General features: G+C 52.5%; 1 protein-coding gene across 3 annotated transcripts; it reads right to left on the minus strand.

Annotated features, from left to right (window-relative positions):
- Positions 1-7,115: 7,115 nt before the first annotated feature.
- LPAR5 (lysophosphatidic acid receptor 5) lies at positions 7,116-19,762 on the minus strand. 3 transcript variants are annotated; one of them, XM_043882174.1, is made up of 2 exons: positions 19,380-19,762; positions 7,116-11,076 (listed from the first exon to the last, which is right to left on the minus strand). In XM_043882174.1, exon 2 carries the CDS (start codon positions 10,842-10,844, stop codon positions 9,738-9,740), a length of 1,107 nt encoding a protein of 368 aa, XP_043738109.1. In that variant the 5' UTR covers positions 10,845-11,076; positions 19,380-19,762; the 3' UTR covers positions 7,116-9,737. The 3 variants fall into 3 exon arrangements, with proteins under 3 accessions (XP_043738109.1, XP_043738110.1, XP_043738111.1); XM_043882175.1 differs by lacking the exon at positions 19,380-19,762 and adding an exon at positions 16,418-16,987; XM_043882176.1 differs by lacking the exon at positions 19,380-19,762 and adding an exon at positions 11,815-11,884.
- Positions 19,763-20,169: the final 407 nt, after the last annotated feature.

Genomic DNA, 20,169 nt, shown 5'->3' on the forward strand with positions numbered 1-20,169 from the left:
AAAGAATCCACGGGAAATGTGGGAGACCTGTGTTCAATCCCTGGGTTGGGAAGATCCCCTGGAGAAGGGCATGACAACCCACTCCAGTATTCTTGCTTGGAGAATCCCCAAGAACAGAGGAACCTGGCAGGCTACAAGCCATGGGGTCTTAAAGAGTTGGACACAACTGAGCGACTAAGTACAGCATGCTTGAACACCAAATCCTGCTGACCAATGCCCCATGTTTCTCATTTATATGTTCTCACTCTGTATCCTGAAGTCTCATAACACTTCCAACTACCTCCATCCTCATCTTGTTGAAGTCCCATCCTCGTCCCCCCCACCCAAAAAAAAACCCTCATCACTGTATAATACTCACCATCTTCCCCTCCCATGTACAAGTCAACATCCCAGAATGGCTTTTTCATTCATAATGCCACAAGGAAGCCTCCAGAAATATACCATTCCCTTCCTTACCTGTACCTACCTTGCAGCTACCCTGGGGACCTAACCTAAGAAAGTCAGAGAACCCAATCTTAAAATCCTTTGACCCTTAGAGAACCTGAGCCTATAGCCTATCACTTTTTCCTCTTCCTGAGTCCGAGAACCAGAACCTGGGTGAGAACCAGTATCTCAGCACCACTTCCTTGCTGCCCCCACTCCAGACCCCAGAGTCAGATAACATGTTCCTCTACTCTCCTGTGCCTTTTTCACACAAGTCCAAGGCCCTTGCGGGTACAACAGGTTGAAGAGCAACCGGAACTTCCTCCTAGGAGAGGCCCTTCCTGACCAGAAGTGAGTGTGTCGCCCTTCTAATCTCACTTCCCTAGAGAAAGGGCCTGGCCAGATGACCCTCCCTCCTCTGGGAACCTCAGGACTGAAGAGTTGGCAAGGAGAGATGAATTCAGGAGAGGCAGAAACTTGCTTCGGGAAATCAGCATCCCTATGCTTCCAAGCATCACTTTGTGGACAAAGGACAAAGGTCCATCTAGTCAATACTATGGTTTTTCCAGTAGTCATGTACTGATGTGAGAGCTGGAACATAAAGAAAGCTGAGCGCCGAAGAATTGATGCTTTCAAATTGTGATGCTGGAGAAGACTCTTGAAAATCTCTTGGACTGCAAGGAGATCAAACCAGTCAATCCTAAAGGAAATCAACCCTGAATATTCACTGGAAAGACTGATGCTGAAGCTAAAACTCCAATACTTTGGCCACCTGATGCAAAAAACTGACTAACAGGAAAAGACCCTGATCCTGGGAAAGACTGAAGGCAGGAGGAGAAGGGGGCAGCAGAGGATGAGATGGTTGGATAACATCACAAACTCAATGGACATGAGTTTGAGCAAACTCCAGGAAACAGTGAAGGACAAGGAAGCCTGGTGCTGCCATCGACAGGGTCGTGAAGGGTCAGACACCACTAAGCGACTGAACAACAACAAAGGCTTCCAAGCAGAACACCAGTGATGGTGACAGGTCTCTCCCCCAGCTCCTGCCTGACTTCACTCCCCGGACTACCCTTTCAGCACATTCACTCTGGCACACAGGCTATTTCCCCCATTCTGCAAGGCTGCCTAGTCTTCCCATTCAATTCACTTGTCTTCAAGGTTGGGCCCCATTCATTTGTGCAAATCCTCCCTCATGCTTATCTGAGGACTAAGAGTAAACCCTGCCCTCCTCACTTAGGGGACAGGAGGCAGCTCTTTCATTAAGGTACCATATACCTCCTTTCAAGAAGTTCTCACTAACCTACAGAGCTGCCAGAGCATTATTATGCCCTCCTCCCTCCCCATTTCTTTAGGGGATCCAGCCTGCTTCTGGGCTTCAAATTTCATTCTGTAATGTCTACATCTGCCCCATACCCTTTTCTTCCCATATATACACCAAGAGATATATACAGAGATTCATAAACCAGAAGAGTTTTGTAACTGGGTAGTGACAGCTTCTTGTCTGTGGAGACACACATGGTCCCTTTTGTCCACCACTGCCCTTTACCCCATCCTGCAGGTTGTATCCACTTACCCCTCGGCTCCTCTTACTCCCCACCTCTCCTTGATACCACCACAAGGAGTAGGTCAAAGGCTCTTCTCTCCTTGAGTTCCAGGGGGCTAGGATGTTCCTGTCACTGTTGTGGTCTTTCCGCCTCGGTGCTCCCCCTCCCTACCCTGGCCCCAGGCTCCCCGCCCAGATAAATTATAAATAAACCACCAGCGAGATTGGCCCACAGAGACTAAGGGTGGGATAATCTTCTGATTAATGCACCCAGGGGGACAGCCTCTCTAGCCTGTTACCTTAGTATTGTGCTTCCCTCCCTGTGGTACAGAAGAACCTAGAATAACAGAGTGGGTTGTCCATGGAGTTTTCAGCATATGCGCTGTAGTTCTCTCTCCATCTCTGTTCTGTGAGTCCCAGAAACTCTGTTCTCTAGACATCTGAGAGTGTTCCTGCTCCGTCAGAAAAGGGGGTTTGGGAAAGCAACATAGGACAGAAAAGCCACAGGGACAGTGCAGGCCGATGGCTAGGCAGGATGGAGATGGTACAGGGCTGGGGGAACCACCGAGTATGTGTCCTCAATTAGCCAACTCAGTCTTGCTCCTCCGGTGCGACTGCAAGGTGGCACAGCTCCCCTGGTCGGACCCCTACCTGAGCTACAGTCCAGCCAGAACTCAGGCCTCCTCACCGCAGGCCTGGACTCAGCCACCCTTGTAGCTCACAAGCTGTTTAGGGACCCAGGTGTCCAGGGTTCAGATCCGGCTAGCTCCAGTCTGCCCCGGGGCCCTCGTCAAACAGCTGTCACGGACGAACCTCTCCAGCCAGTCACTCTTCCCAGGCCTCAGGTCTGGCTCCAGGGCTCACCCCACCCTCCCCAGCTCCTTCCCTCCCTCTTCCTTCCTTTCCTTCCCCCTCCCCCCTCCCCAGAGCTTCACCTACCCAGGACAGCCCCACCCAGCTGCGCTGGGCACATCCCATAATAATCCTTCTCCTTGCTAGCCCCCACCCCCCCAAAAAAAGAGAGAGGCGGCCATCCCATAATAGCCACCCACAAGAGACATTCCGCGGTGACCGCCCCCTCCCTGCAGAGCTGCCGGGAGCAGCCATCCCATAATAGCTGGCCGCCTGTTTTACTGGTTACGGCTGTGTAGGGAGCCGGAGAGGAAATGGAGGGGAGGGGGAAGGAGAGGAGGATCAAGGGCCCCACTTTGTGGAAGGGAGTGCCAAGGGGAAGGAGAGTGACCCAAGGGGATGGGGAGCCAAGGGGGCATGGACAGGTGGGAGTTGTGACCCACTGGCCACCACAACCCTGCTTTGGGACCTTCTCCCCATCCTCAGGGGGTTCCCTTCCCCCTCCGCACCCGGAGGTGGCTGCTAGTTAGGGAAGATGCCTAGGATGGGTTGAGGTGCTCAAACAGCCAGAGTGTGGGGGGTGGACTTCAGGTGTTCTCCTCGGGCCATGTGCGGAAGAAGGCAGACCTTAGAGAGGATGGCAAGAGAGTAAAATGTGGGGGGGTCGGAGAAGCTCTCCTCAGGCCCTCCCCATTCTGCACCACCATCCCATAATAATCCCCCAGCCCCACTCCCCCTCCCACACGCGACATCCCATAATATCTTCTGGAGAAGCAGTCCCCGCAGTAGGTACAAAGAGCTATCCCATAATATGCTCCCCCACCCCCCACTCGCCACCCCCCCCAACTTGCCCCCCCCCCCTCAGTCACATGCAGCCGGTGCCATCCCCCGCTGCTCCCCCCTCTGGCCACCGAAGGCCTTGCCAGCCCATAATACTCTTGCCTCTGGTCGCAGGAGGCCTCCAGCCCATAATATTCCCTTCCACCACCCCCCCCCCCTTCCCGCCCAGCACCCCTTCCTCCCGCCTCCAGTTGGAGCCGGGCCTCACCAGCCCATAATATTCCCCAGTCTCCTAAGGCTGCTCCAGCCCATAATACTCTCCCTGTCTCCTAAGGCCTCTCCATCCCATAATACTGCCAGACGCCTGACCTGTGGGCCAAACCCCAGCCCGTTCCACACATCGAGGCTGTGTCAGCGCCGCCGGTCTCCCTCCCTGTCCCTCCCTCCCTCCCGCCTCGGCGCTCTCCCTCCCAGGCTGTCTCCCTTCCGCCCTCCTGCCCTGGGCCCCTCTCCCGGCCCCACCCGGGCCTGCCCGGGCCCTCACTTCCTCTCCAGCCTCCTCTTTTGCCCTTTCTCCTCTGCTAGGTTCTTCATCCCTTGCCCCCTCTCCTCTCCATTTGGGCACTTTCCCACCCACTTCTCTGTCTGTGGGATGGACAAGGGGCCGGTGAGGAGAGAGTGCCCCCAGAGGGCGACAGGCCAGTCACTGCCTGGGCCTCCTCCTTGACCAAGCACCGTGAAAGCTGGCCCCGCCTGCCTTTCTCACCCATCCCTGGTCCTGGTTCTGATTGCCGGCAGAGCTCCATCTGGGCGAGGATTCACCTGGAACCCTTGCTGTCTTCCAGAAACTCTCCCCTTGGGCATCACAAGCTGACTTCACCAACGGTCTGTCCTCCCCAGACCCTGGTTGGAAAAGAGAGCTCCCCGTTATGGGATGTCTCTCAGGTGCCTTTCAAAGGTGACCTCATTAACCCTCACCAGAACCCAATAAGTAGATGCTATGATCCCCATTTCATGGGGGAAATAGAGGTTCAGGGAGGTTAAACAACTTCCAAGGTCACATTGCCAAGAAGTGACAGAGCCAAAATTAGTACCCAGGTTTGTTTGATGGCAGAGTTCTGAGAGCCTTTGGGATTCTCCAAGCCCCTGGGAGAAGCGTCACTCTTGCATGTTTTCAGTGCTTCTCTGGAAAAGACGCATGGTGACAGTTCCCCAGCCTCCCCAATCTCCAGGGTCTCCTGAAAGAAGGGAGAAGAAAGGCTCCCTGTGAGGTTAACCTCCTCCTCCACTTTTCTTCAGGGAACTCCAGGTGGCAACCCCACAGGGATTTCCCTCAAGATGCTCCAGGACTAACAAGCATCTGTCCTTGTTCTCCTGAATTTATCTCAAGTGATTGTTACTCTTCCCCCAGCTTCTCTCACCACATGGACGGACCATTCTACAGAGGATACAGACCTTGAGGAGAACCAAGGAGTGGTGTCCTCTTTGGTTTAGTTGGTGGACAATCAGGAGTGCTGTCTTGGAGATGTTGGGCACATCCCAGGTGGGGGAGGGGAGTGCATGAAGGTTAAGGTGTCCAGCTTTGGGTGCTGCCCTTGAGCCACGCCCTTCCGAACCCTTGATGGGGTATGTTTTGGGGCCCAACACCATTGGAACCATGAATGAGCCCTGTTCTCAGCGCTCACTCAGCCACAGTGGGTTCTGCACTGGGCTGGAGGCAGATGGAGAGGGAAGGGGCTGGTGTGTTGTAGGGTGAGTGAGTTAGGAGCACACAGATCCATGTGCTCCTAACTCACTCACCCTACACAGTGGACTTAAGGTGAGAGAGTGGTGGCTTACATGAGGAGGGAAGGAGAGGAAAGGACGCCAAGGAGCGGTGGGTGTAAGGGAACCAGGGATGAGACAGTGGGCTGTAAAGGAAGGGGAGATTACAGTAGGGTGTTCTGTGAAGAGTAGAGGAGTTTGGGAGTCTCAGAGACACCGTCCCACTTCCTGGTTGTGTGACCTTAGGACCTCAGCTCTTCCAGGATGTTTCGTCTGTAAAGTGCGGGTAATCATTATTCCTAACTCAGAGGGTTACTGTAATAATTAAATAAAACAATGCATTTTGAGCACAAAACTAAGGTCTTGGCGTGAAGTGAAAGTCACTCGGGTGAGTCTGACTTTTTGTGACACCATGGACTATACTACAGTCCATGGAATTCTCCAGGCAAGAATACTGGAGTGAGTAGCCTTTCCTGTCTCCGGTCCCGACCCAGGGATCAAACCTAGGTCTCCCGCATTGCAGGCAAATTCTCTACCAGCTGAGCCACGGGGAAGCCCAATTGCATAGAAAGTATTTTTACAATGTGTTCACACACTTCTCCCTGTGTCTGAGATTTTCTCATTTTCCTCCTTTAGGTTTTCCTAACCCCCCAAAAAGTAAACTTCTGGACACAGGGTGGTCTCTGGATTTCCCACATGTAGCTGCCATTACATTGCCCACCCAGTCATGGGGGGATCCTGTGAAAAGAGCAGTGGCTGCAGGCGTCCTTAAACTTCCTGTTCGTATCAGCTTCTGCTCACTCCTCCTCTGCCTGCAACATCTCCAGAATCTAATCTCTGCACTGTGCAGCATGTGGGATCTTAGTTCCCCAACTCGAGATCAAACCAGAGCCCCCTGCGATGGAAGCACGGAGTCTTAACCACTGGACCACCAGGGAAGTCCTCCTGAGTCTGTTCTTGCCTCTCTGTTCTCATGGAAACCCTGTGGATACATTGAGTGTGGGGAAACAGTCTACTGGAGCTTAAACGATGGAGGGTCCACACTGGAGAAAATTCATTTCCATCTGCCTCTGCATGCACACCTCCTGGATCAACCCCCTCACCTGTCTTTCTTTCTCCTTAGACTCTTCCCCACCTCATTTCCCTGTAGTGTATCCCACAGAGTGTGTCAGGGTGGGCTGAACTTCCCTCAAGAACCTCCAGGGACTGTCTAGTGCCCAATAAATTAATGGCCAGTGCCTTCCGCTGTGTTCTTCCATCTTGAATAATAACTATCGCTGACTTGTTCTTTGGTCCACGCTTGATAGTAAACTACTTCACAGCAAGGTTCTACTGTTCATTTTGTTATTGGGTCGCTAAGTCACGTCCAACTCTTTGTGACCCGTGGACTGTAGCCTGCCAGGCTCTTCTGTTCATGGGATTCTCCAGGCAAGAATACTGCAGTGTGGAGAAGGAAATGGCAACCCACTCCAGCATTCTCGCCTGGAGAATCCCATGGACAGAGGAGCCTGGCAGGCTACAGTCCATGGGGTCGAATAAAAAAAAAAGAATACTGGAGTGGGTTGCCATTTCCTCCTCCAGAGGATCTTCCCGACCCAGGGATCAAACTTATATCTTCTGTATTGGTCAGGGGGATTCTTTACCACTGAGCCACGGGGAAGCCCAATTGTTCATTACAGCAGTAGTTAACACAACATTGTAATTCAACTGTACTTCAATAAAAAATAAAAAAAGCAAAATGATTCAACTGTTCATCATTTCAACAAATATTTATTAGGAACTTCTTTGGTGCCAGACACTGTTCTGTATGCTGGGGATACATCAGAGAACCAAAGATCCCTGCCCCCAGGGAGCTTACATTCTATTTGGGGGGGGGGGGCGGTGAAGAGGAGACAGACAATAAACTGTAAAAGTTATAATTAATAAATAAATAAGTAAATTATATAGTAAGTTAGAAGATATTTGCTATGTGAGCTTTAATTGCTTTGGAATTCATCCACTTATCTGCATAATAAAAATACTTAAATAGAGAACTCCCTGGCAGTGCGGTGGTTAAGACTCCATGCTTTTGCTACCAAGAACATGGGTTCGATCCCTGTTTGGGGAACTAAGATCCTGGAAGCCATGCAATGTGGCCAAAGCAAACAAATTCAAGTAATTTTTAAAAGCTGTTGAGTTCAGTTTGGATAGGGCAAAATGCTGAGACTTTGGATGATGATGACATTTGGTGCCCCCAAGGCTGGAAGGGCTGAACCCTAAGGATGGAGCAAGGGATGGAGCAGGTGCTAACCTGCTAACCACCAGGCCTCTTCTGGAGCAGCAGAAGGCTGCTAACCTCAGACCAGACGGAGGAAAGCTGCGCTTCACGGCTCTCAGGGAGGATGCTGGGTCATTTCTCCGGTTTGGCCACCAGGGGTCATTTTACTCTTGTAAATCACTATCTGGAGGACTCAGGTAAAGACACAAAAGGCTTAGTCCGAACTAAAACACACAGTGGCACAGCCTGGGAAACTCTGACAGTCACACACAGACACACACACACGCACACACACAGAAACATACAGCACTGAGAGACACAGAAATGCATGCAGGACATGAGCATGTCACCAACTCCCTTGCTAATCTCACTAATAATGTCAGGGTCTTAGGCTGACATAGGGATTCCCTGATGGCTCAGAGGTTAAAGCATCTGCCCGCAATGCGGGAGACCTGGGTTTGATCCCTGGGTCGGGAAGATCCCCTGGAGAAGGAAATGGCAACCCACTCCAGTATTCTTGCCTGGAGAGTACCATGGATGGAGGAGCCTGGGGGGCTACAATCCATGGGGTTGCAAAAAGTCAGACACGACTGAGCAACTTCACTTAGGATGACACAGTGCCAGCCCAGACTCCATCCAAGAAGGAAGGAAACAGTAGGTGGCTGGTAAACCAGACTTCCATTTCCTTACTTCCAGCTTGCTAAGAGCAGTCACCCTGTTCCTGCCCTCCTGTCCATCATTCATCGGATTTACTTCCATGTAAACTTCTTGCCTGGCTCTTGTTCTGTTCCCTTTTCCCTGCCCAGAGAAACCCCCACCCCACCTCCTCCTGAGTATTTGTGTAGCTAGTTCCACCCCCCACCTCCTGCTGCAGTTCCAGGATCCCCAGATAGTGCTCCACTGGGGTAGAGCACCTACTTGCTTTGCCCCATCCCCACCCCCAGAAGCTGCAAGCCTTACAGACTACAACTGACAATTGACTTGAGCACTGCTCTTTCCCTGGCATTAATAAAAACAATGTATGTAATAGCCCGGGAAGAAGTTACACAAACGCTAATACTTCAGTACAGGTATGGTTCTAAAGCATGATCTCGGGATGGACTCTTTGAGAAAGTCTAAACTATTTTCATAATACTACTACTAATCTGTCACTTGTCCTTTTCACTCATTCTCTCACAAGGAGATGATGGAATTTCCCAGAGGCTTCGTAACCCTGTTGCTGTCACAGCTATTGGAATGCGTGCTTGTATATTTCTGTTTTTAAAGTTATTCTTTTTGATTTCTAGTATGGTTAAGTATCAAAAGAACAAAGTATAAGCAAAAGTTCTTTGGAATGTTCCATGTTTAAGAGTGTGAAAGGGTCTGAGACGAACAAGTCTGAGAACTGTTACTTTAGTACAAGAATGTTCTCCTTATTGTATTATAGGTGAAGCAGCAGATGCGGCGCCAGGTAGAGGGGGAAGAACTGAGGACCTAGAATGGAGGAGATCTTGAAGGGGGAAGAAGGCAGGACCCAGAAAGGGGAATAGGGACCAAGAACTTGGAGGGAAAACTCCTTCTAACTCAATTTTTCCCTGCCCCCAACTATCCATGCTGGACGTCAGGTTTAAATTGTTTCAAGTGACTAGACAAGAAGGAAACCAATTCAGTGAGCATCCAATACGCTTTCGTATTATTAATATTATGCCTCAGTGCTGGGCAGGCGGAGCCTCCTAAGACTCCCTAGGTCTGCTGTGGTCGGTCTAAAGGCAGGACACCCATCTTCTGCTCCATCTACCAGCTGTGGGCCGCGTTTCCTGCCCGCCAATGGCATTTCATCCAGCCTCCTGCCTCTGCACGGGCAGGTTCATGGCAACACTTTCTAGGGGCTGGGGAAGGGGTCCTCCGCGGCTCACCATCACCCCCAGTTAAAGACATTTCCAGCGGCGCTCTTCCTTCCGCGCGCCCCTGGGCCCCACACTTCGTTCTCTTCTGCATCCGGGAGTGGGAGCTGCCACTCCTAAGTCCCAGCGCCCACCCTACCGCCCCCCGGTGCACACCCCGGCGTGTCTGAGAGTGCCAGAGGCGCGGGAGCGGGGGCGAGGGGACCGCGCTCTGGTACGAACGACTGTGCGTTCAGAAGGACGAATCCTCGTGGGACGGGGTGAAGGATGACCGGGGGTCGGAGGGCCGGAGCTTCCCCTGACTGGCGGCGGTCAGAGTAGAGGCTTGGGCCGTCTCGGTGAGCGGTTCGGCGAGCGCCTCCTGAGCCCCGTTGGCGGCCAAGGTCCTGCCCCGGAGCGGGGCGCTCAGGCCGCGCAGGGTGTTGCGGAAGCCCTCGGCGCTGAAGTAGTAGACGAGCGGGTCGAGCACGCAGTTGGCGCCGGCCAGCAGCACCGTGACCATCAGCACCCCGCGCACCTTCTTGCGCGCCTCGGAGCTGGCGGACACCACCTCGCCGCGTAGCAGCCCGTACACGGCCAGCGTGACGTTATAGGGCACGAAGCACAGCAGGAAGATGACCAGGCTCGCCAGCAGGAGGCGCACCGTCTTCCGCCGCCGCTGGCTCCGCGTGGCGTCGGGCCGCGCCAGGGTCCAGAAGACGCGGCCCGACGAGTAGACCACGGCCGCCAGGGGCAGCAGGAAGCCCAACGCCTCGGCCAGCAGCAAGAGCGGTAGGAGGCTGCCCTTCCACAGCTTGTCGCTGAAGCTCTCGAAGCACAGGAACACGTCGCGGCCGTCTCTGGCGCAGGACGAGGGCTGGTGCGCCAGGATGATGGGCACGGCGAAGACCAGGATGAGCGCCCACACGCCCAGGCAGAGCAGCCGCGCCACGCGGGGCCGCCGCAGGTGGCGCAGCCGCAGCGGGTGCACAATGGCGGCGTAGCGGTCCACGTTGATGAGCGTCAGGAAGATGCAGCTGCCGTACATGTTCATCTGGAAGACGGCGCCCGCCAGCTGGCACAGAAAGTCCGGGAAGGGCCAGTAGTGCCGCGCATAGTAGGACAGGCGCAAGGGCAGCGAAAGGGTGAAGAGCAGGTCGCTGGCCGCCAGGTTGCACATGTACACGCATACCACCGAGTGCACGCGCAGCGCGCGCAGGAAGACCCAGAGGGCCAGGGCGTTGAGGGGGAGCCCGGCCGCCAGCACCACGCTGTAGACCACCAGATGCAAATGATGGATGGGCTGGTAGTCCGGGCACTCGGCCTGAAGAGACTTGTTGGCCGAGGAGTTGGCTTGCATCGTGCCACTGTGCGCCGAGAAGCTAGGCTGGGGGCATCAGGGGGCGCACCCGCATCCTAGCATCCGGTGCATCTCCAGTCTCCGGGGCCGGGGCCTGGGGGCTGCACAGAGAGCCCCAGAGCAAACGGAGGTTCAGCATGGGCATGTGGGTTGTGGTTGCAAGGCAGCCGGCTTGGGGGAAGGTGAGGAGCAGTGGGTTGCCTTTGGTCACAGCCTCATGGGCAGTGGAGACCTGGAGCAGGAGGGAAGCCAGAAGTCAAGATAGTGCAAGGAAGGGCTGAAGACACAAATATGGATCTGAACTCCCTGGCTTCTTGAGACCTTTTTCAGCCTCAGAGCTTTCCCCTACCTTCCTTCTGTGCCCAGAACAGCTTTCTGCAGCTGGCTCCATGGCACAGTGTTAAATGCACAGGCTCTGGAGTCAGACTTGCCTAGGTATAAATCTGTGCCTTTGTCCTCGTGTGCCTTAGCCACTTCCCTGGTGGTCCAGTGACTAAGATTCAGAGCTCCCAACTCAGGGTTCAATCCCTGGTGAGGGAACTAGAGCCTACAGGCTGCAACCAAAAGTTTGCATGCCGAAACTAAGACCCTGCACAGCCAAATAAATAAATGTTTTTTTTAAAAGGAAAGAAAACTGACTTAATATCTCTACCCCTCATTTTCCTTACCTGGAAAAAAAAAGAAAGAAAGGAGAGGGGTTCCTACTTCACAAGGTCGTTAGACCCAAGGAGTCGATATATATGAAATGCTTTGGTTACTGTTATTATCTGTTAATATCTCTCCCTTTCTTCCTTTCTTCTGCAAATGCTTCCTGGGACTTTAGACGGTTTCAGGCATGTTCACAGTGGTGAACAAAGCAAAGGCCTTGCCCCCACCTATTTTCCATTCCACTGAAAGGAGACAGATGATAAAGAACTGGTAAATAGGTATTGGCTTCCTTGGGTGGATGGCTCAGGGGTAAAGAATCTACCTGCAATGCAGGAGCCATAGCAGATGTGGTTCATTCGCTGGGTCCAGAAGATCCCCTGGAGAAAGTAATGGCAGCCCACTCCAGTATTCTTGCCTGGGAAATCCCATGGACAGAAGAGGCTGGCAGGCTCCAGTCCAGAGCATCACAAAGAATTGGACACGACTGAATAACTTAGCACACACACACACAAATAGCTGTTATGTCAGGTGGTGAGAAGAACTGTGGAGCCCCTCTCCTGGCACCAGCCTGTTCTGCTTGTTCCCCATTATCTAAAGAATAAAGTTCAAACTCCCAAGTACAGGACGAAATCCCAGCCTCATCTCTGCTGTTGCTCCTGTGTGGGCTGGCTGTGTGGTCAGAGTGACCCGGTCCAGCTGGATGGTTCGACCTTGTTCACTCTCAGTTTCTTCCTTTGTATGGGGACAGTAATAGAATGGGGCTCCCAAAAAAAAAGAATGGGGGTCCCATACACTGATGGCACACCTCAGCACAGTCCTGCCAGATGGAGGAAGGCCCTATGGGTTGAACTTCTCTGGGTGCTTCCCTGCAGACTCTGACTGGGGTGTTTCCTAGTGAGGATTCTATGATGGGGGGAGATGGTAGTTTGGTCCTAAGGGCTGGAAGGGGGCGCTTAGCCCATAGAGGGTGGCAATGAGGCCAGAAAATACTGTGGGCTCTGATAAGACTGCCAGAAAGGACAGACCACTGCCATCCTCAGGCAAAAGCTGGCAGACGAAGAGTGTGGCCAGAGGTAGCGGAGTCAGAAGACAGGACCTGGTCTCAAGTCCTTCCTTAATGCCAGAAGGCCACAGAAGCGACCCCTCCATTGTGATCCCCACATGCTGTCTATTTTGTGTGTGTTGCAAAATATACAGAACTTTAAAAAATTACCATGGTAACCATCTTTAAGAGTACAATTCAGTGACATTAAGTACAATCGCAGCATTGCGTAACCATTGCCACTATTTCTGAAACTTTTTCATCATCCCAAACAACAACTTTATACCCATTAAGCAATAACTGCTCATCCCTGCTCCCTTCCTCTCCTGGCAACCTCTATTCTACTTTCTGTCTGTGTAAATTTGCCTGTTCTAGACCCCTCCTCTGAGTGGAAGCATAGAATTTCCATCCTTTTGTGTCTGGGTTATTTCACCTAGCCTAAAGTTTTCAAGGTCCCTCCATGTTATAGACTGGATCAGAGTTACAGTCTTTTATGGCTGAATAATATTTTCCTGAGCTTCCCAGGTGGGTCAGTAGTAAAGAACCTGCCTGCCAATGCAGGAGATGCAGGTTTGATTCTTGAGTAGGGAAGGTCCCCTCCCTGGATGAGGAAATGGCAACCCACTGCAGTATTCTTGCCTGGAAAATCCCATGGGCAGGGAGCCTGGTGGGCTATAGTCATGGGGTCTCAAAGAGCTGGACACAATTAAACAACTAAACAACAACAACAAATATTTTCCCATATAAACACCACATTTTGTTCATCCGTTCATTTGTTGATGGTTACTTGGGCTTTTCCATCTTTTGGATATTGTGGGTAATGATAGTGAACATGGGTGGCCACATGCCGATCTAGGGATCTTAAGGAAAGAAGTTATCTGAAGACCCTGAGCCATTATCCCAAAATACTGAACACCTTTCAGTAGGAACCACTTAAATCCTTACATGGAACAAAGTTGTAAACCTAATTGTCATACATTTTCTAGTGTGTTTTTCATTTGTTTGTTTGTTTTCCTTCCAACAAGCAGTTGTAGACTCCAGCAGTTTAAGACTTGTAAGAAGCACAGCACAAGTATAAAGAAACATTTCCCCTATGAAATACCGATTTCATCAGCAAAAATAATGCTGGATAGGTCTTTTTTTTTTTTTTGCTTACCTTTGTTGACAAAGTAATGTCTCTCTGGATAGGTCTTAAACATGCATAAAAGCAAGTAACACCAGGTTCTCTTCCTAAAATGTGCCTACCTCTCCCATGATCCTTTGCTCCAGTCATGCCAAACTAGTGATAATTCTGCAAATACTTGACGTCTTCAGGGCTCTGCCTCTCGCGTGCTGTCTCTTCAACCTGGAATGCCCTTTCTCCCCTTCTCTGACTGGTAAACTCAGCCACTTCTCAGGGCCCCATGATGCCTTTCCTGACTCCTGCCCTCCCACCAGGCAGGCATAGTCCCCTCTCTGGTGTCTCCCCAGCACTTTGGACGCAGGTCAACCCTTCCTACTCAGGTTGTCATGAGCTGTTCTTGGTCTGCTCCTCCCACTCACCCGTGAACTCCTTGAGAGAGGGCCTGTGGACTGTGACTTACTCATCTTTGTAGCCCCAGCCCCTCTCTCCATAAATGTTGAGTCAAAAATAATAGCTGCCTTACTGATCATTCACCATCTCCCTGGGTGCCTTCTAAATGCAAGCTCTAATCCTCCCAGCAGCCCTTGGAGGTCAGTGTTTCTCCTGATTTTTACTCAAAAGTGGTCAGTGAGCAGTGAAATCAGGACTCAAACCCAGGACATCCCACCTCCAGAGTCCAAGCTGCAAAGTCCAAGAATGCGTGGGTGGGTGTGAACTGGATGCTGCACCTAACTTTTATTGCTGCCTAGATGAAATCTGTGGCCATAGGTGAACGCTTTTATTTCCTCCTTTGTCCAATTGAAATATGTGCTATTTAATAACCCACTTCCTTCTTTCTCCCACTTCAAACATTGGTACCAGGGACTCATCTCTCACACACACAAATATGCCCTCCTGACAATTTCCCCTTACCTACTGAAACAGTTTACTGCTTTCAGCTCCTCAGGTCATGTCCTGTGTATTTGTCCCATTTCCCCAACCAGATAATAAGGTCCTAGGGTGGGGATTAAACCTTTCACAGCTTTCTTCCCAAGCTCACTCACACTTCAGTCTTTCCGCTTAGCAGGCCCTTGTGATATTCACTGGCTGCCTGGCAGGAAATCTTCCCTCTGCCCTGCCATGGCCATTCAGCCTGTAATCCTGTTATAATATTTCATGTATCATTCCAACCTCTTATCACATTCCTGACTATCTTTCCCACATGTGCAACTCAGTGAAAGGCATGTCCCTTTGGAGAGCCTTGTTTGGAAACTGCTTGTGATAAAACTTCTGTAACAGTTTACGACTGCAATTTTTATTGCTGTTTAGTCCCTAAGTCATGTCTGACTCTTTGCGACCCCATGGACGGTAGCCCGCCAGGCTCCTCTGTCCATGGGATTTCCCAGGCAAGAATACTGGAGTCGGTTGCCATTTCCTCATCCAGGGAGGGGATCTTCCCGACACAGGGATCAAACTCAGAGCTCCAGTATCGCCTGTATTGCAGGCAGATTCTTTACCACTGAGCCACCTGGGAAGCCCACAGCTCAATTACAGTAACACTTTATCATTCTTAACCATTCTTTGGAGAATCAATAGCTCCTTACAACTAGGATGAGTGAATGAGTGAATGGATAATTCTTTTCTAAGAATCCCAAATCTCTCAGCACTTCCCTCGTGGCTCAGTGGTAAAGAGTCAGCCTGCAACTCAGGAGATACTGGAGACCTGGGTTCGATCCCTAGGTCAGGAAGATCCCCTGAAGGAGCAAATAGCAACCCACTCCAGTATTCTTGCCTGGAGAATCCCATGGACAGGGAACCTGGTGGGCTACAGTCCACCAGAGATTTGAACAGGACTGGTGACTAAGCACACAGCACACAAGTCTCTCATCAACAACACTGCCATGTTAATGAGACCAGAATGTATTAGGTGAGCTGCTACTAAAAGGTGGAGTTAGGAATTCTTCAGAGATGCTCCCTCCTTCCTCCATTCCAAAGCCGAGAAGCCCTTGGGTTGATGTCTCAAAAAGCTACCCCTCTCCGACAGACTCACACAGAGTGGCCTAAGCTGAGCGTAGAGACCTGCCAGGCCCCTGCCCTGGTCCCCCACCCCATCCGCTTGCTTCCCTGGGGCTCCCTGTCAGAGGAACTGAATGGGCACGGTGCCAGGCCAGATGGCAGAGATGGGAAAAACTGCCAAAAAGGAGGCAAACAGGAAATGGAAGGAGGGCTCTGGATGTGGGGGAGGGGCAGCAAGGCCCTCTCCTCTGTCCTGCCTTCAGCAAGAGGTCAGGTTGGGGGTGGGGGGCGGTAAAGCAAAGAAACAGCAGCAGCTCAGAAGAGCAGAGACACCGGGACTTCATTTCACCAGGGAGAAGGGGAATCTGGAGGCCCACTTGGGCTCAGCAACCTCAGCATGCCCAGAGGTCACGTGTGCACACAGCTGCACTCACATGCAAGGCCACAGGCAGGTAAGGGTGCACCAAGGGATGGGCACACAAGATCGCTAGTAACATACAGATCCGTGTGTAACACATGTGTGTGTGCACAGAGCCTCAGACAGCCAAGCCAGGGGAGGAGGGCAGACCCAGCCCCTGTCTTCGGGACAACATCCTTAGATGGACAGACAGACGGGTAGCTTCAGGGGCACACACACAGGAGTGCAGATGGTCACAAGCAGATCCCTACCCCAGGACACTGAGGGGCAAAGAGAGGCCTGGAGACTGCCCCTCCAGCATCCTGGCCACCTCCCCCCCCCCACACACACACACACCATGCACAGACCAGAGTATGCGTGGTCACTCTCCTCCTCGCCTTCTCCGTCTTTCAGCTTGCCACAAGCACACCCGGGGCCCAGATGCCTTGTGTCCCTGGGGCCTCTGGGACCGGCCCCACTGCCCTCTGAGCTGGGCTGGGCACCATGCTTTGCTGAGATAAGTCAGCGGGGCAGGGCTATTTTCTGCCCTGGCAGGAAGTGAGAATGGAGGATAAAAGTGGACAGGAGGCTAGATCATGATCTTTCCCTTCCTCTCCTCCACACAACTGGCCCGTGGCGTCCACCCTTCTGGCGCCTGACCAGGGATGCAGAGGGGAGCTGAACAGAAGGGGGGTGGGTGATTTGGGACACTGATGGGGGCAGGGAGGGAAGACAGACACCTCCAGCTTCCTCCTGTCTGCTACTCTCCCCATGGGCTTCCTGCCCCCCTCCTCCCCCAATCTCCCCGCCTCTCTGAACATCCACCAAAGGCCTTGCTCTCATCACCTCTTCTCCTTTGGAATCTACCCCTTCGGAAATTTGGAAAGTGGGAATCTTCAGTCTCTTCATCCTTCTTGCCCCAGAAGACCAGCTCTGAATAGCTCTGGCCTACTTTTAGATTTGGGCAGTCAAAAGCCCATCAACGTGTCTCCCCACCCCCACCCTCACCACACACAGTGCGCCGGCAACCAGACCCGGGTAGCTAACTGAACCCACTTCCTCTCCTGCCGCACCCTGGCAGCCACGAGAAGATTCAGCCTCTACCCACAGACACGTGTGATTATGAAGCCTCTTAAGGCCTGCATGTTCAGATTCCCCAAACTGACGCAAACTGTACTGAGCGTCCAGAGGAAGCATGACGAAGTCTAAAGGCTTTATGAAAATCTCTGTCCCAGAGTTGCTCTGGAACACAGATGAATCCTGCCCATCAGCTTGTCCTGGGTCTGGGGAGTCTGTGAAAGTGACTGATAGTTGCTCAATCTTGTCTGACTCTTTGCAACCCCAGGGATTGTAGCCTGCCAGGCTCCTCAGTCCATGGAAGTCTGCAGGCAAGAATACTGGAGTGGGTAGCTGTTCCCTTCTCCAGAGGATCTTTCTGATTCAGGGATTGAACCTGGGTCTCCCGCATTGCAGGTTGATTGGGGCAGTCTGTAAGGTGGAGATAGTACCAGATCACCAGGTTGAGTGGATGGCCTCCTCCTGACCCAGGGGTCATGGTCTTCCCCTCTACGTGTCCTGTCTAACCTCCATCTTCCTTCTTCTCTGGTCCAGGCCTGCTCTGCTTTCTGTAGCCCAGATCCTGCTCCAGCCTCTCCCCACCCTTCCCCTCTTGGCCTCTCTTCCAGTTCTTCCAACATCATCCTTGGCTGCATCTTTTCCCTCTCTCTAGTCTCACCCCATCTCTCCTTTCTAGGAAAAGGCCAAAAGTTCAATGATTAGTTGCCAGGTGAGTGGCTGTCACCTCCCCACCTGCATACATTTCTCCACCCTGCTGTCAAGAGCTGGAAAAACAGGAAACAAAGTCCCGATCGCTCAGGACTCAGATGGGATCAACTCTCTGCAGCCCTGTGCTCTAGGTGGTCCTTGCTTTGGGACTTGGCTGGGTCCCACAGACTCACAGAAACCTTGGGAAGCCTTTGGATTCATGGACCTGGCCCTGCCCTTGGGCAGCACTGAGTGTGTGTGGTGTGGAGCCCTGAAGCCTCTGCAGTCCCTCCCCGGGGGCCTGGGCTTGGGAGGCTTCTGAGCTGCTGGGGTGCATGCTGAGGGACATGCACATCGACACAGACAGGGACACAGCCGGGCTCTGCGGTCTCTGGGTGGTCAGGAGGTGAAGCTCAAGGGTTGAAAGTTTCTGCTTCTGTCTCAACCCAACCCTTGCCTCCAGGTCCCCTTCGGCGACAATCTCAGCTCACCCTGAAGGGACCAGAGATGCGACCTGATGGGAAGTCCCCTTCCCATCAGGGAGGCCCCCACAAACAGGGAAGAGCCGCCCTCAGTGGTGTGACATACGGGTGTCAGGGGGCCCTGCTCTCGGACTTCCCTGGTGGTCCAGTGGCTAAGCATCCACCTTGCAATGCAAAGGACACTGCTTTGATCCCTGATCTGGGAAGATCCCATGTGCCTTGTGGCAACTAAGCCCCTGAGCTGCAACTACTGAAGCTCCACGCACCTAGAGCCCATGCTCTGAAACAAGAGAAGCCACCACAATGAGAAGCCTGTGCGCCACACCTCGAAAGTAGCCCCCACTCTCTGGAACCAGAGAAAAGCTCGTGTGTAGCAAAGAAAACTCAGCACAACCAAAAATATATAAATAAATAAATATTAAAACAAAAACAACAGAAGGCCCTGCGCACCCTCAAATATGACCCCCACCCCGACCCTGTGCCTAGTATCTGAAATTTTGTCCACTGCGTGACACTCCGGGACCACATTCTACCAGACCTGGCAGGACATTGGAGACGTCTGGCCTAAACATCTTATAAAGAAAATGCCCTGGGTGAAGGCAGTGTCTCTCAGGCGCCTCTAAGACACTGGAGTTGGCTGGGAAGGTCCCTATGAGAGCAGGTCTGTGCCTTGAACCCGCTCGGGAGTTTAATCAGGTCAGGTCACTGTCACCAGCCTGGCCCTGGATGAGTGGGTGTTGGACATTGTCTTATCTGAGAATGGGAGAGGGTTGGAAAACATCCCCAGAGGGCCCTCCATTCCTCTGGGGCCCTGGGACCCAAAGTTTAGTGTGAGAGTAGATGAAGGGGAAGACCCAGCCCCCAGGACAGACAGGCCCAGGGGCTGGCTTCATGCTCCAGAGCATGTCCTCTGTCTGCGGTCTGCCTGCCTGAGGTCGCCCCTTTGAGCTCTTTATTCAAAAAGACTTCCCCAGGCCCAGGGCCCTCTCTCACCTCCACTCCCACCCACGTCCCCCAATTCTAAAGGAGGGGTGCTGTCCTTGTGCCCCTCTGAGGTTCAATCCCACCTGTGACGCCCGCTTACCTGTGCTCGTCGGTGTGGCTCGCTGCTCTCCCGAGCTGGCTTCTGCCTGCTCTGGGCCGGGCTGGGCTGGTAGGACCTGCTCCCGGCGGTGGGACACACCCACCTCAGCAGATCTCAGCAGATCTCAGCAGATCCCAGCACCCTGCACGCACCCGCACCCAACCCCGAGACAGCGGGCAGGGAGAGAGACAGAGGAGGAAGCGGTGACCTCAATGCCTTCACAGTTCGGCCAGAGAAAAAACCCCAGCAGATAATGGCACCTAATGCAGCCCCAACCCTCACCCACTAATGCCCCCACCACCACCCATCCCTCTCACACCCCTTGAAGTTTCCGGGAAGCCTAGCTGTCACACCCAGTACCACAGATTTCTAATGACTAACCCCAGCCTCTTGCTCTCCTGCCAGTTCCCCATGGCTGTCTCGTCTCTTCTGGGTTCCAGCAGATGGTTTTGCTCTTGTCACAGGTGGCTTACCTCCCTCTGTGTGTTTGTGGGGGTGGGGGAGCAGGACTCAAGACAACCGTCTTGAGTAGCCTGGGCTGAGCCCCCTGTCTTCCAGATCAATAGGGCCAGGCATGTTGTCTGTGCTCAGTGCAAAAAAACAAAACAACAAAAAAAAAACATGTTTTGAGCCCTAGGTAAAAAAGGACATTGTGGTTGAATGTGTATGGGAAACACTAAGTCGAACAGGTTTCTCGATTACAGGGTTTCTCAGGGTCTTAAAAGATTGACCACGTTGATAATAAAAGCTGGGTAATGAGGGCATGATGGTACATAGTGATTCTGTTAGT

The sequence above is a fragment of the Cervus elaphus genome, chromosome 22 (genome assembly GCF_910594005.1).
Source record: "Cervus elaphus chromosome 22, mCerEla1.1, whole genome shotgun sequence".
Taxonomy (NCBI): Eukaryota; Metazoa; Chordata; class Mammalia; order Artiodactyla; family Cervidae; genus Cervus; species Cervus elaphus.

Coding starts and splice junctions, on each gene's coding strand:
- LPAR5 (XM_043882174.1), bottom strand. CDS start 10,844: ATGCAAGCCAACTCCTCGGCCAACAAGTCTCTTCAGGCCGAGTGCCCG.